The sequence below is a fragment of the Talpa europaea genome (genome assembly GCF_964194135.1).
Source record: "Talpa europaea genome assembly, chromosome: 2".
In the NCBI taxonomy this organism is placed as follows: Eukaryota; Metazoa; Chordata; class Mammalia; order Eulipotyphla; family Talpidae; genus Talpa; species Talpa europaea.
In genome coordinates this window covers 84,174,052-84,187,503 of record NC_140068.1, presented here as the reverse complement: position 1 = coordinate 84,187,503, position 13,452 = coordinate 84,174,052, and the positions used below count along the sequence as shown (strand labels likewise).

Genomic DNA, 13,452 nt, shown 5'->3' with positions numbered 1-13,452 from the left:
AGACATGATGTTTCCTGAAGGAATGTGTGTATGATTGTTACAGGGCAAACCCCCACATAAAATGGGGTTGCCTGACTGTGGGTCCTCACCCGTGCACTTAAAGGAGACTTATTAATGCTAAATTGCAGACATACACAAAAGGTTGATAAAAGGTTTATTTACAAGGGAAGGGGAAATGGGAAATGAATAACTCAGGGAGAAAAAGAGGGAGTTAAGTTTGTAAATGCGTCCTCCCAATGACCCGCTGCGCTGGCAAAAACCTAGCATGCCTCCTGGCCAAGAGGGTGACACCCCCCCCCCCCACATTGCTAGTTAAATACCCAAACAGAGAGCCTAGTTAATTAACTCTACCCTCAGGTCCTCGCAACCTTCCCTTTGGTGATCATGGGATTTGCAGTTCCCAGTGTTGTGGAGGTGGAGTCCACAAAGCCTGTATGGAGTTTGCTCAGGACATCCTTTCCCCCAACATGACGACTTTTGAATCTCTGTACATGGTACCCACATTAGAATGACCTTCAGTGACAAGCAGAACTGAATGTGCTCTCCTCCCTCCATGTAACTAGGAGACCCGGTGAAGTGAGAGAACAGACCTGAATATCCAAAGGAAAAGAAACCATTAATACTGAACTCGAAGCTTCCAGTCAAGTCTCCATCTGTCACAAACACGAGGAGCTTCTTTTAGAACCTCCTGAAACTATGTGAACCCTTTAGACATGTTTCTGCTCTCCAGAACCCAGAGTCCATACTCTCTGCCTTCAGCCTTTAAAGATAGCAGAGGAAAGCTGGAGTGGCACCGTGAGGCCTTTCCAAGTTGGGAGGAGGGCTCTGGAGAAAAAACACTGGCTGTTCTAACATAAATCATGTAACTAAACAGAGTACATTCATTCTGAGTTCTACTCATCAGGTACTTTTCAGAGGCCCTGAATTTCCCCAAAAGACAGAGAATAAACCTTGATTTCAATGAATGGCTCTACCATAATAATCCTGTCTGAGAAAGACATGGATTGCAATGCCACTTTAAAAATACACTTCAGCATAATTTTGTGTTTCATTTTCCCCAAATACTCTTGCTCCTATGTATAGTTCCTATACCTTGTCTTTTCATGTAATATTAACATAATTAGGCTAACTAGGGCTTAATGTTGCTGCTTTTGTGAAATAACTGCAAAGGAGCTTGAGAAAAATGCTACTGATTTTTTTTCTTACAGAGATGATTAGATTTAATTTCAACATTTTTGGAAAATATTGAGCGATAGCAATCAACTTTATGCCAGATGACAGATCCAACTCCAGATGATAGGGATGAGTTTCTCAATATGTACTATCTTCTTGATAATTGTCCAGACTTTTCTACAATGCCTCTACCACAGCCCTAAAATATGTTGACAGGCTAGATGACTCAATTTTATTATGGTGTTTTGATCTGAACTGACACCTGTTACTTCAAACAAAAGCTGTGACAGAAGAATACTGAAGCCAACCTTGAGTCTTAGACCTGAGCTTCTCAAGTGCGTTTGGATCACCTAGGGAATTTGTTAAAATCAGATTTGAATTATTTCACTGAGCATGATCGCTTCCAGTTCCCTTGATGTTGCTACAGATTGCTGAGTATATTCCATTGTGTATATGTACCACATCTTCTTGATCCAGTCATCTATTTTTGGGCATTTGGGTTGTTTCCATAGCTCACCTATTGTAAATAGTGCTGCGATAAACATAGGGGTGCAGGTGCCCTTTTGAATTAATGTTTCTGCGTCCTTTGGGTCTCACTCAAAGCAGAAATTTAGAAAACTTAAATAAGGGACCAGGAAAAAGACTAATTATAATGAAGTACAAATCAAAATCAACAAGCAACTGTAAGCCAGAGACACACTACGAGGAGGTTGGGGAGAAGGGAGTAGGATCAAAACAAGAGGGGTGGGAATTGTATGGGGACTATAACCAAGACAAAAACGCATACATTGTGCAAAAAATGAAAAATGATGTAAAAATATATAAAATTAAAAAAAAAAAAACAAAACAGGTTTGAGTCAGTAGGTCTGTGGTTAAGACCTGGGAGTTTTGATTTTGAATAAGCTCCCAGGTGATGCTGATGCTGCAGGTTTGTGAGCAACACAAATGTGCAATTAATTTGTGGCTTACAATGTAACCTGGCACACTACTGAATTAAGTCAGAAGCATGGCCTAAATGTTTCCGTGTGCCAGGACTGTTATGAATGCATCCCCATCCACCAGCACACTGGCAGAAATTATCTGGAGAAATGAGTCACTTCTATGATTCTACTCTGGGGATGGGGCCCAGTAATTTCTTTGACTAAGTTAGGGAAGCAATGGGCCTAGAGCTGTCTTATGCAAGTGTAGAATCTTGGAATTTCCCAATTTCTTCTTTAAACATGTTTATATTGGGCAAGTGTAGAAAAGCCTGGATATATCTGGTATGGGTTTGAGCTTATGCTGACCAACTCCAAAACTGACTTAATAGCAATGTGGCCCAAAAATGGTGTTAATAGCTAATGTGTTAAAACGCAGAATAGGGCCTCCCTGGTGGCGCAAGGGGTTAAGATGCAACCTATGAAGCTATCTGCAGCCTCTGCAACAGGAGTTCAATCCCCAGGCTGGCCAGGGAGCTACCCACATGGTGCAGTAGACCTCTGCTGACTCGCCCGCTGCTCCCCTCAGCAGCGTTCTTCAGTCAATCTACCTGTTCTGTTCTCCACTCTGTCTCTGGTGAATGCTCTCACCCGCCACACCTCTGGACTATGCCCCAGCTCTTGTATGCATAAAATAAAATATATCTTTAAAAAAATGCAGAATATTGTCCATATAAAATATATGTTGAAAGCACAACATAATAGCTTGTTTCAGTTACAATAATGTTGAAGATTAAGCAAAAATCAGCTAGAGGTAATTATTGCTTAAAGCTGCAGGAAAGGCAAATAAGTGCCTTTTTTGAAGGGATAGCCTTACGTCTTCCTACCTGCATCATTTATATGTGTTTCTATCTTCTCACTCCCAAGCCCTTGGTGGTCCCGGATTTCTGAGCAAACCTCCATCACCCCAGCTGAGAATAAGGTAATGGGAAGAATGGAGAGAACCATTGCTGATATTTTTAACCTTCCCTTGAATTCTAAAAAATGGAAAAAAGCATAAATGAATATTCATAAAAAATATTTAATTTCGTTTAAAGTTGGTCTTTTTTGAAGTCAAAGAGCAGGATCTATGTCTCAATATTAAGCAAGCCAGACTGCTGCGTACTGGGAGCTCTGAAAAATCTGATTAATGAAATTATCCTGATATGGTGGATAGAAACTATGTACAAATACTTAGGGCACTATTATTAACATATTTTAACAGCAGAATTCAAATCTAATCAAGAAATCTACTTTACTCTGGAAGGAAGATATTCTAGAATATATTACCAAATCCACTGTAATGATAGGAGGAGGAACATCACTGCAGAACTTCAGAACCTCACTGGGTGACAAGAATCCTGGCAAACCCCTGGCCTGGTTCTGACATTTTACACATGAGGAAGCTGAAGCACAGACTGGTGATAGGACCTGTACAACATTACACAACTAGTCTATAAAGAATGGGATTAGAACTTGATATCCCATGTATTTCTTATGTTAGGTCCCCACTGTACTTCCCCATGTTGTCTCTTCTTTGTTTCTCCACATGCCAATTTAAGACAGAAATACCCAAGCTTGTCTGGCACAGAAGGCCCGAATTAAGAGACATGGGCCTTATTCCATGCCTCTGCCTGCAGTTAACCCTAGAGCCTCACCTGCTTGCTCTGAGTTGATGTGAAATAATAATTAAAGGTGAAATCATGTGCCAGTGAGGAATTTGCCAACCTCTTTGTGACAGGTTCCATGATAGGCAGATGGTGGGAGTTTGCCTGAACTGGAAGCTTCCTTCCCACATAGGTGAGTGGGGGAAGTAATGCTTCACTTCACCTTCTTTTTTTTTTTAATAGAGACATGTTTTATTTACTTATTTGTTTGTTTTGTTCATACATGCACTGGGTACAGTCAGAAGCGCGGGAGGGTGAGAGAATTCACCAGAGCCAGAGTGGGGAACAGAACAGGCAGAAGGACCGAAGTACACTGCTGAGGGGAGCAGCGGGTGGCAGGAGAGGTCTGCGCACTTCACCTTCTTATGGGCTGTGGTGTGAGTGAAGAAGGGGAGGAATGCAAGGGTTCCTTAGTGGAGAGTGGTCTTTTAACATGGATTTGGAAGTATGGCCCTAGTTATTTTTTAATACAAAGGACAGTTGTTAGAAAGAATACTGCAGGATATGACGAGACCTACTATACTACTGTGGATAAGAACATAAATTTCAGAAACAGACAGACCTGGATTTAAATTCCACCTCCAACATATACTACTTTAGGGACCTCATAGAGGTCACTTAACCTCCTGGTCTTTAGTTTTCCTTGCTATAAATTGGGAATAAAATTACTCTTCCTGGCTCATAGACTTGTGAACTAAACACCAGCACTGAGGACATAAAATAAACATTCAAAAAAGTAACAAAGTTTTCCTCTATGGCAAGATAAAATCAGAAGGTAAATTTAAATCAAAATATCAAAGAAGATCCTGATATGAATGTTCTATGAGGTTTCAGAATAAATTAGGAAAAGAAGTCTGTGGAATAATTTTTCCTGGAAATCTCTAAAATAATTTTGTTTCTCACTTCCTATGGTAGTTTAAATCATCTTTCCATTGAAATTGGAACTAAATAATTTCAGGTTTGGAAGATGTACCTAAAAAATAAATCCAAGTTAAGAAACACTGTTTTTTGTTAAAAAGCGATTTAGTCTTTTCTTGCATCTAATCTTAAATGCATATATGTCACTTATAGTGTCTAGCAGAAATGTGTATGAAGGGAATTGAATGGGAAGGACAGGCTGCTGGGGAATCACATCTGTTTCGTACATTTCTCACCATTTGCCTTAAATATATTTATCTGCTTCTTCTTTACTATACCTTTTACTGTGGCCAAAATGAAAAAGTAGGGACATGTGGTATTGCTACTTTCTTGGAACTAGCCAAATTAAAAGTAAGGTCATAATGGCCTAACTTAGAAGCAAAGAAATATGACCTATAACCATGAGAACCCCCTGAGTTATAATGAAACATTTTTTGGAGTCCAGAGAAGTTTCATTTTAATCAAGAGATTGATTTCGACAATGTTATATATTTAACTAAAAAATGCAATCAGGTCATGTTGTATAAGCTTACATAATATGTATGTTTTAATAGGTAAAAAGAAAAATTCCCAAATTTTTGTGGTCAAAGCCCTTTATAGAAAGTTGAAAAAAACAGAGAACACCTTTAAAATAAAAAAGCATACCACAGAGGTTTGAAAAGGGATGATAATTTGTGATATCATGGTATAAATAAAGAAATTAATCAATTGGCCAATCAATGAGTGTTTGTTGGAATACTACTTATGTAGAAAGTAGAGAGGCTGGGGTATCGGAATGTGGATAGTATGGAGGACTATAAGGCACAACTTTTGTGCCTTATTAAGATATAATAATATGATGATTATAATGACAGGCACAATTACAAAGTTACAGTGTAGAGGTGCAGGTCTTTCAGATTTGGGCATCTGTTCTGTACACATCTTGAAAGCATACACGTTTCCTTTCTTCTGAGTATTCTAAACTGACCTTTTTTTTTTTTCCTTTAGCCAGTTTTATCAGAGTCTCTGGTTGAAATTCCATACCAGGCAACTTTCTGTGTCCCAGCTTTTAAGGATCACCATGTCAAGATAATCATGTTTATCAGAAGTTCTAAACCTTTCTGTGCTCAGAACTACTTGGGTGTCATAGCAAGATGTGGAATATGCCCTTCTGAGTGTCATAACTGAGGTTTCTGAACACTCTTTTCTGTCAATCACTGTTTACACATCTTCAGATTATTTATAAGCACTGACCCACTCCTTCCTTCATGCCAAGAGATTGCCAATTCCTACTCAGATTCTCCAGCCAGTGCGATTTATTTTGTACTTCTTTCTCAACTCTTGATTCTCTGCCCATCAATACCACCTTTTAGCTCTAACATTGTCTATATTGGCCAGAAGTGGGAAGAGTGTTGACCCAAGTATGGCCAAGGAAGGCAACATGAAATCAGACGCGAAAATAGGTACATATAAAATTTCCTTCTAATCTCATATATAAATGAAATTCTCAGATATTAGCATGCATCAACATCATAGGGACACTCTTTGAGAACCACTGCCACATATAAACTAAAATTATTTCCACATAAGCAGTAAAGGTCATCCATCTCACTCTGTTCTGTGCCAGGGAATTGTTGACTTAGCAGTCCTTGGAGATCCTTTGATAGGATTCTAGGAGTCCCTGGTAACCCACAAATTCTATTTTATATTACATTAGCATGCATAAGATTACACATAGATGCTTGAGAGAAGTCCACTGCTCTCAGAAGACATGGTGTGAGGATCCTCCACTGATGCCATGCGGAGAGGCAAGTCAACACATTTGAAGTGACACTGATTAGAATGTAGCAGGATAAGGGCTTTATAATTAATAGAGCCATTTGTGTAACACTCCTGTTCCTTTCATGTATTTTTGTCACTACATTGACCTTTGTAATCAATTGCTGCATTCTTTTATGATTAGTCACTAACTCCCAAAAAGGTATAGGTCAACCAATCAGACAAAAACCTTAGACAGAGCACCTGTTATAGGCCTGGCCTGGTGTTGGCTCAATTGTGGACCTAAAGATTACAACGTCACTGCTTGCAGGTATCTCCCAGTAGGAACACTGACATCCACTTTTAAGACCCATGAGAGTCAGAACTTTGCCCTTCTTGTGCCAAACTCTATTATGTGTGTCTAGAAGAGTACCTAGTAAGTCACAGAAACTCAACCAATGATTATTAAATGAATGAATTCAAGAACTCAGGGGTCTGTACTGAAAATGTGAAAAGATATTACCAGATAAACAAAATGTCCACAGTGGCTAATTGGACAAGGTCCTTGTACACAGAGAGTTCTGCTGAGTAAGGAAATAAGGGACTCAACTAATAATGTGTGTTAAAGAACTGCAAACCAGTCGCAGTAGAGTATACAAACTGGAGTTTAAATATGACACAGTTGCAGATCTTTACACCAGATGTTTGGCCTAGGAAAGAACTCAGTCAAAAGCACTCAAAAGCTAGGCTAAGAAGATCACCTTACCACATCCTTATCCTTAACAAGTAACAATGTTGACAGCAAAGGAGTCAGGAAACTAAATGCATGAGTCTATCCACAAAGATTCATCATGAGCCCTTCAATAATTGTGAAGCAGGCAAGCCCTTACCTAGATTTCAAGCTGATGAATCATCTGTCTAGTTTCACTCAACCTCAAGGGGCTGCTGAGCTTTGTAAATCTAAAACCCTGTCAACCTCCAGATGCATTTAAACAAGGACAACGTGTTTAAAGGAGGCAGGTTATAAGGTTCCCTGAGGAATCCTTATTTTCTAAATAAAGTGCATTCAATCCTCCTTCAATTCAGGAAAAGAAGGCTTTTTGGCTCAGAAAACCTAAGAAAGTTATTTTTTTAATTGGATAAAGATGTTGACTATGTCAAACAAATAAATACAAGCATTAATGATAACCTCTATTCAACCATCCATTTATTGAAACTGAGATCCCTCTATTCTATCATTTCCATGGAAGCGCATGCACACACACACAGCCTCATACACATTAGAAGAAAGAAAATTCCTCTTCTTGGGAAACACCTGTCTTGGAAGTTCTTGGTTCTACAGCTTCTGAGCATACACAGGGTCGAGCATACAAATGGTGCAGTGACTCTTCTTGAAGTCACATTTGTCCCTGAAACTTCAGTCACCTGGAGAATGGATGCCTCATTGCCTGCAGCAGTTCACCCCGACTGTGTAGAATGAGTTTAAAAAATCTCATTTGAACAACAGCATTTGAATTGAGAATTTAAACAACACAATATATTTAATGCTGAAATAATCATTCTTTGCAATTTTTGCTGGCTGTGGAATTTTGTCCTTTTTTTTTTTTTTTTGCCATTGAGTTGTTAAAATAGACCTGCTTTGGTTTGAATATTTTTGAGGGAAAGGAAGATAAAAGAATACAGTAAACTAGTACATCACTTAGCTGCACATTCCCACTTTTACATGTAGAAAATTTCTCCTTCTTTTGCTATGCAAACACACAGACAATTCCTGGAATTCCTACTACATTCATACTCACTGCTTTCAGACACATACTCACACACTTGAACCAAGACACAAACTCCCTACATGTCAAAATCAAGCCAGGCTGAAGATGTAAAGAGGTGGATATGGCACCAGGTGGATGTGTAATCAGTAATAAGAAATACATCGAGCCCCATTATGAAAAGAAATCCCCCAAATTGTTCAGGATTCCCCCTCCCCCTTCCATCACTGATTTATTAACCCTGAACAAAGATGTAATTGCAGGGTCTCAGAAGCAACTTTTTCCTTTTTTTTTTTTCATTTTTTGCATTTTTGGTTTGTTTTTGGCTTTGAATTTCTTAATCTCTAGTCGTACCATTCATTGCCTGTTTTCTTCACTTAGTTGCCCATCTTTTTCCCCCCAAAAATGAAAGAAGCATCAGCTTCTGAATGTTAAGGATGAGACCTCTGCATTTTCTTTGCTTGTTTAGGGCAAGAAATGAAGTGCTGCCTCTTTAATTGGCAGAAGCATGCAGGAGGAGCATACCTTTAATTTAGTGTTGGGATACCTCACTTGCACCCTGGCTGTTGTCTTATTGGAGACGGCAGCCTGCCTGAGATCCTCTAGCACTGAAATAATATCATCCAGCACGCATTTCTTATCCTGATTTCTCAACACACACAGATGGGAAAAAGTATAATTATAGCCCTTGTGGTTCACCTTCATTTCCAGCACGGCACGGTGGGTCTGCAGGATCCCCTCAGCCTGGAGCAAAATATTGTCCCCGGGTGGGGAGAGGAGGATCACCCTGCCATACCTCCCAGGGGTGTGTAAGTCCGAATAGAGCTGGCTTTTGGACTGGTCCAGGGGGAAAAGGCTGCTGGCCAGGCTGCGCTCGATCTTGGCCAGGCTGTGGCTGGGAGCGACCAGGCGCTCCAGGTCGCCCTCGGGCTGGAAGCGGTTGAGCGCGCTGAGGCCGAAGGTGATGGTCAGGACTGCGGGCACGGTGAGGAAAAAGACCGGGTGCCGGCTCACGCACAAGCCCAGCCTGTGGCAGAACGACTGGAGCCCTCTGCGAAGCACCTGCCGCAGCATCCTCCACCAGATCCAGCTCGCAGGCGCTCCCGGCCGTCTTAAAAAGCACATGTGACATGTGTAAGCGCCGGGCTACCCCCTCTCCCCCTGCCCACCCCCTCCGGCCAGCCCCCCTTCCCCACCCCTGCCACCTCCCCACCCCCTCCGTGCTCACCCCCAACCACTCCGCCGGGTCTTTCCCCCGCCCCACCTCCATGCGCTCCTACTACTCTTTCAAACACTGCAGCAAGTTGCAGCAAGGCGGGCAAATATCGACAGCGCGCGTGGGGGCGGGCGGCGGGCGCTGCGGGGGCACCGCGGGGCCCACCCCTCCCCGGCCTCCCCGCGCCCTGGCCGCCTCCCGCGCCCCCTCTCACCGCATGAGCTGGGTTCACTCGGTCTGGCCCTTCATCTCGGTGCTGCAGTCCCCCGGCCTCCCTCGCTGGAGGTGGTTCCGTGCGGAGCGTCCCACAGATGTGGATTTCCTCTCCGTCCTGGTGGGGTTCGGTGCCTAACTGGAACCATGTGCCTCGGTGTTGTAAGAAGCAGACATGTGCCCCATAAGGCGGCGGGGGGAGGGGGTGCAGGAGGGAGAAGGCGGGAGCTAGGGGAGGGGGGGCAGCTAAGCTTTTCTTTTTTTTAAGATGCTCACAGTTATTTTTGGAGTTTTGTTTTCCCTCTTGCCTCCCCGCTGGAGTGAATGGAAGAGGATATGGGTGACGGCGCTGCTGGCCCATTGGAGCCGGGGCAATTAGAGCCCAAGTCGGGGGAGGGGGCGTGAAGGGAGGGAACTCGAGCTCCTGGGGGCAGGCAGTTTTTTTGTCCCTTGGATTTCCCGGTGTCCCGAAATTCTGCTTTTGTGCCGAATAAAAGCAGAGAGGATGATGCTGCATTTTCAACATATCACAAAGCAAGCAAGGGTTTTCCTTGCATCACCTTCCATGCTGTCATTCCACAGACTGCGACCTAGTATTGCGAGAGACCCCATTTGCTGGTGGTGTGTTGGGACTCCAGGGATCCCTTCCTTGTTCTGGTGATTGGAGAGGACTCATTTGCCAATAGTTGTTGCTTGTGGCGTGTGTGTGTGTGTGTGTGTGTGTGTGTGTGTGTGTGTGTTTTGAAAGTGAATATCTACAGGCAATATGTGGTTTGCATAAAATACCACATTCACTTTCTGACTTTTGAAGTTTAGAACAAAAAGTTCTTAAAACTGGTTTTAATGCCTGCCCCTCCCACTTACTCCCCCCCCCCCCAATTTTTTGCTTTGTATCCACCCAAGACCATTTCTGGACATATTCTGAGATGAATGTGGACTGAGAAAGTATCTGATTTTGTCCTGTGAATGGAATTCCAGAAACAAACATTTTGAGACACCCATCACATCCTTTTTACCTGATTAAAGAGGACAGAATGAGTAGGTAAAACACACTGGAGTCACATGCTGTGTGAAACAATGATACTTCTATAGGAACAAAAAAATCCCAACAGCTGCAGTTCTCCCCATCAGTTGCCAAAAATGTGAAGGTAAGGAGCTCTCACGTGCAGATCAGACCAAATTCAAAAAATGTTAGCATTAATAATTGAATGTGCCTGTGTGTGTTTTACATTTCACCTGTCGGTGATTTACAGATTCATATTCTGGAAGGCATATGAAGAAATTTTGAGGACAAATTTTCAAGTTCAGTTTGAACTAAAGACCTGCTTTCCAAAGTTTTCTGTTCTTGCTGTATTGACTTCAGAGAGAAGATTGAGTTTCAAGAGATGATTCATTCACATTTTCTTAATAATGGTGAAAGGGCCCATTCTTTCTCATATGCTTAGAGATGTACACATCTATGCATACAAACAAGCTGAAGGACTCATCCTCCATTATTTGCCTTTTATTTCTGCTAGTGCAATCGATTCTTCAGTTAAGAGACTGAAGATTCAGTAGAGAGTTCAGAAACAGGGGAGATGCTTAAGGGCAATAATCTAAAGGGTGTTCCGGGCTCAATAAAATAAATCAAAAGTAAAAAAAAAAAAATGGATGTTTCACTTATAGGGACAATGTAGGGGACCCAAATAAAGGATCAGGAAAAAAATAATAATAAATAATAAAACTATCAGGCAACTATAAATCAGAGACATTCTACAGGGGTGGGGGAGGAAGAGGGATCAAACAGAGCAGGAAGAGCACAAGGGACTATAGTGATGGTTCATGGTGACTTGGTGGTGGAAATTTTACGGACGACACCAGATAAGGGTGCTAGCCAGATAGCACCAGATAGGGCATCCCTATCTGGTTTGTGTGTGTGTGTGTGTGTAAATTAAAAAAGGGTGTTGCTGAATGAAGACTAAAGGAAATTCTTTAAAGAATTGAAAGTGACCTTGGTGACTGTTCAGTTTGAGTTCCTATTGAGGGCAGGAGTAGCTTCTATAATATCCCTGATGGTTCTCTATTCAGTTTATGCTACAAAATTCTCCATCTCTAAAAACACATTTATTTTTCTAGGAAACTCAGTCTGTTGTTAAATAGTCACCTTTCCTTGTGTTTTGCTGAAACTAAACTCCTTGCAATTAGAGTTCCCTTGGTATCCAACTGTCAGAACTTTATGTCATGTAATGTATGTATTCCATTCATGACACATGATATGAAATAGTTTTGGCTTTATAGCAAAGAGAGAATGTATGTATCATCCATTTTCTATATCCTCATTATACTAAGTATACTTGATCATATCTCTAAGTGATAATTTCTAAGAAATAGTCTTTTTTTTACAAAATATAGAATAAAAGATTTTAGGAATAGACAGTGTTGAGCAAATTACTCCAATTTGTAAATAAGCACCCTAGGAATTATAGAAATTAAGTTACTTCAAGGCTATACACGGAGTTATTTTATGAAGATCACTTTTTCCTCTATTAACTCTCTCCATTTCCCACAGCTCCCTCCCCAGTAAATTCAGTGGGATTAGAGAAAAATAAAGACCAATAGATCATTCACTAAGCAATGACTGATACATTACTAAGATGAACTACTATGATGTATATACAAACCATGTTATAGAATTATAATGACATGAAAACACATTCACTAAATTTTAAGTGAAAAAGTTACTGTATGAAAACACTGAAAAAAGTAACAGCAAACAATGATGAAATCTTCATTAAGATTTTCTTTTTATTGCTAGATGTTGATATTATGAGGGACTTTTTAAATAAAAACAATTTTTTGTTTTTATTAAAAAACAATTTCAGAAAATTTTAGGTTATAGAAAAGTTGGGAAGATAGCAGCACATAGAATGTACTTACACACCATACAGGTCCCTAATTACTGTGGCGCATTTATAATTTGTGAACCAATATTGATACATCCATATGACATAGCCAAGAGCCCATCTGTGCTTTATTTAGATTATCTTGATTTTTACTAATATCCTTTTTTGTTCTAGGTTCCCATCCAGGATACCACATCCCATTTAGTCATCATGCCACCTGAGACTCCTTTTGGCTGTGACAGTTTTGCAGACTTTTCTTATTTTTGATGACCTTGATACTTTCATGAATTACTGGTCAGGTATTTTGTAAAATGTTGCTCAGTGGGAACTGATGGTTTTCTCATGATCAGACTGGGGTTAAGAGTTTAAGGGAGGAAGATCACGGAGGTGGAATGCTACTTTCATTATATTATATCCAGAGTACATTTTATCAACAAGATTTATCACTGTTGCAATGAACCTTGACCTGCCTGAAGTAGTGTTTGTCAGGTGTCTCCACTGCATAGACACTCTTCCCCCACCCCTTATCCCTACTCTCCTCTTGGGAAGAAAGTCACTGTGTGCAGCCTAAACTTAAGTTGAAGTTTGCGTAAATAAATTAATATACATGATAATATTTGTCCTATTCTATCCTATTCTATTCTTCATATCAGTATGGACTCATGGATATATCTAGATATAGCTTTGTAGTTAGGGTTATAATCTAAATCTGCAGTGTTTACTTTGTTACTCAAATTGTTCCAACTTTGGGCATTAGGAGATCTTTTCCATTGACTTCTGTATCCCTTTTAAATATCCCATTACTTGGCAGTGTTTTTACAGTGTTACATACTTTCAGGTATTATATGATATTCTAGCATCATCTTACATCTTTTCTCTTAGAAGCAGCCATTTCTCCAAGGGGCCCTGGTTCATTTAATTGAA

General features: G+C 40.7%; 1 protein-coding gene across 2 annotated transcripts in view; it reads right to left on the bottom strand.

The window, feature by feature from the left end:
* Positions 1 to 9,342, bottom strand: part of PTCHD4 (patched domain containing 4) — a gene marked incomplete at both ends in the record, with an annotated part of 164,861 nt that extends 155,519 nt beyond the window's left edge. Inside the window, one exon of one of the 2 annotated variants that reach the window (XM_084256556.1) lies at positions 8,743 to 9,342. In XM_084256556.1, coding sequence (XP_084112682.1) covers positions 8,743 to 9,342 — 600 coding nt within the window. The remainder of the gene's footprint in view (positions 1 to 8,742) is intronic. The other variant, XM_084256557.1, reaches the window with a different exon arrangement.
* Positions 9,343 to 13,452: the final 4,110 nt, after the last annotated feature.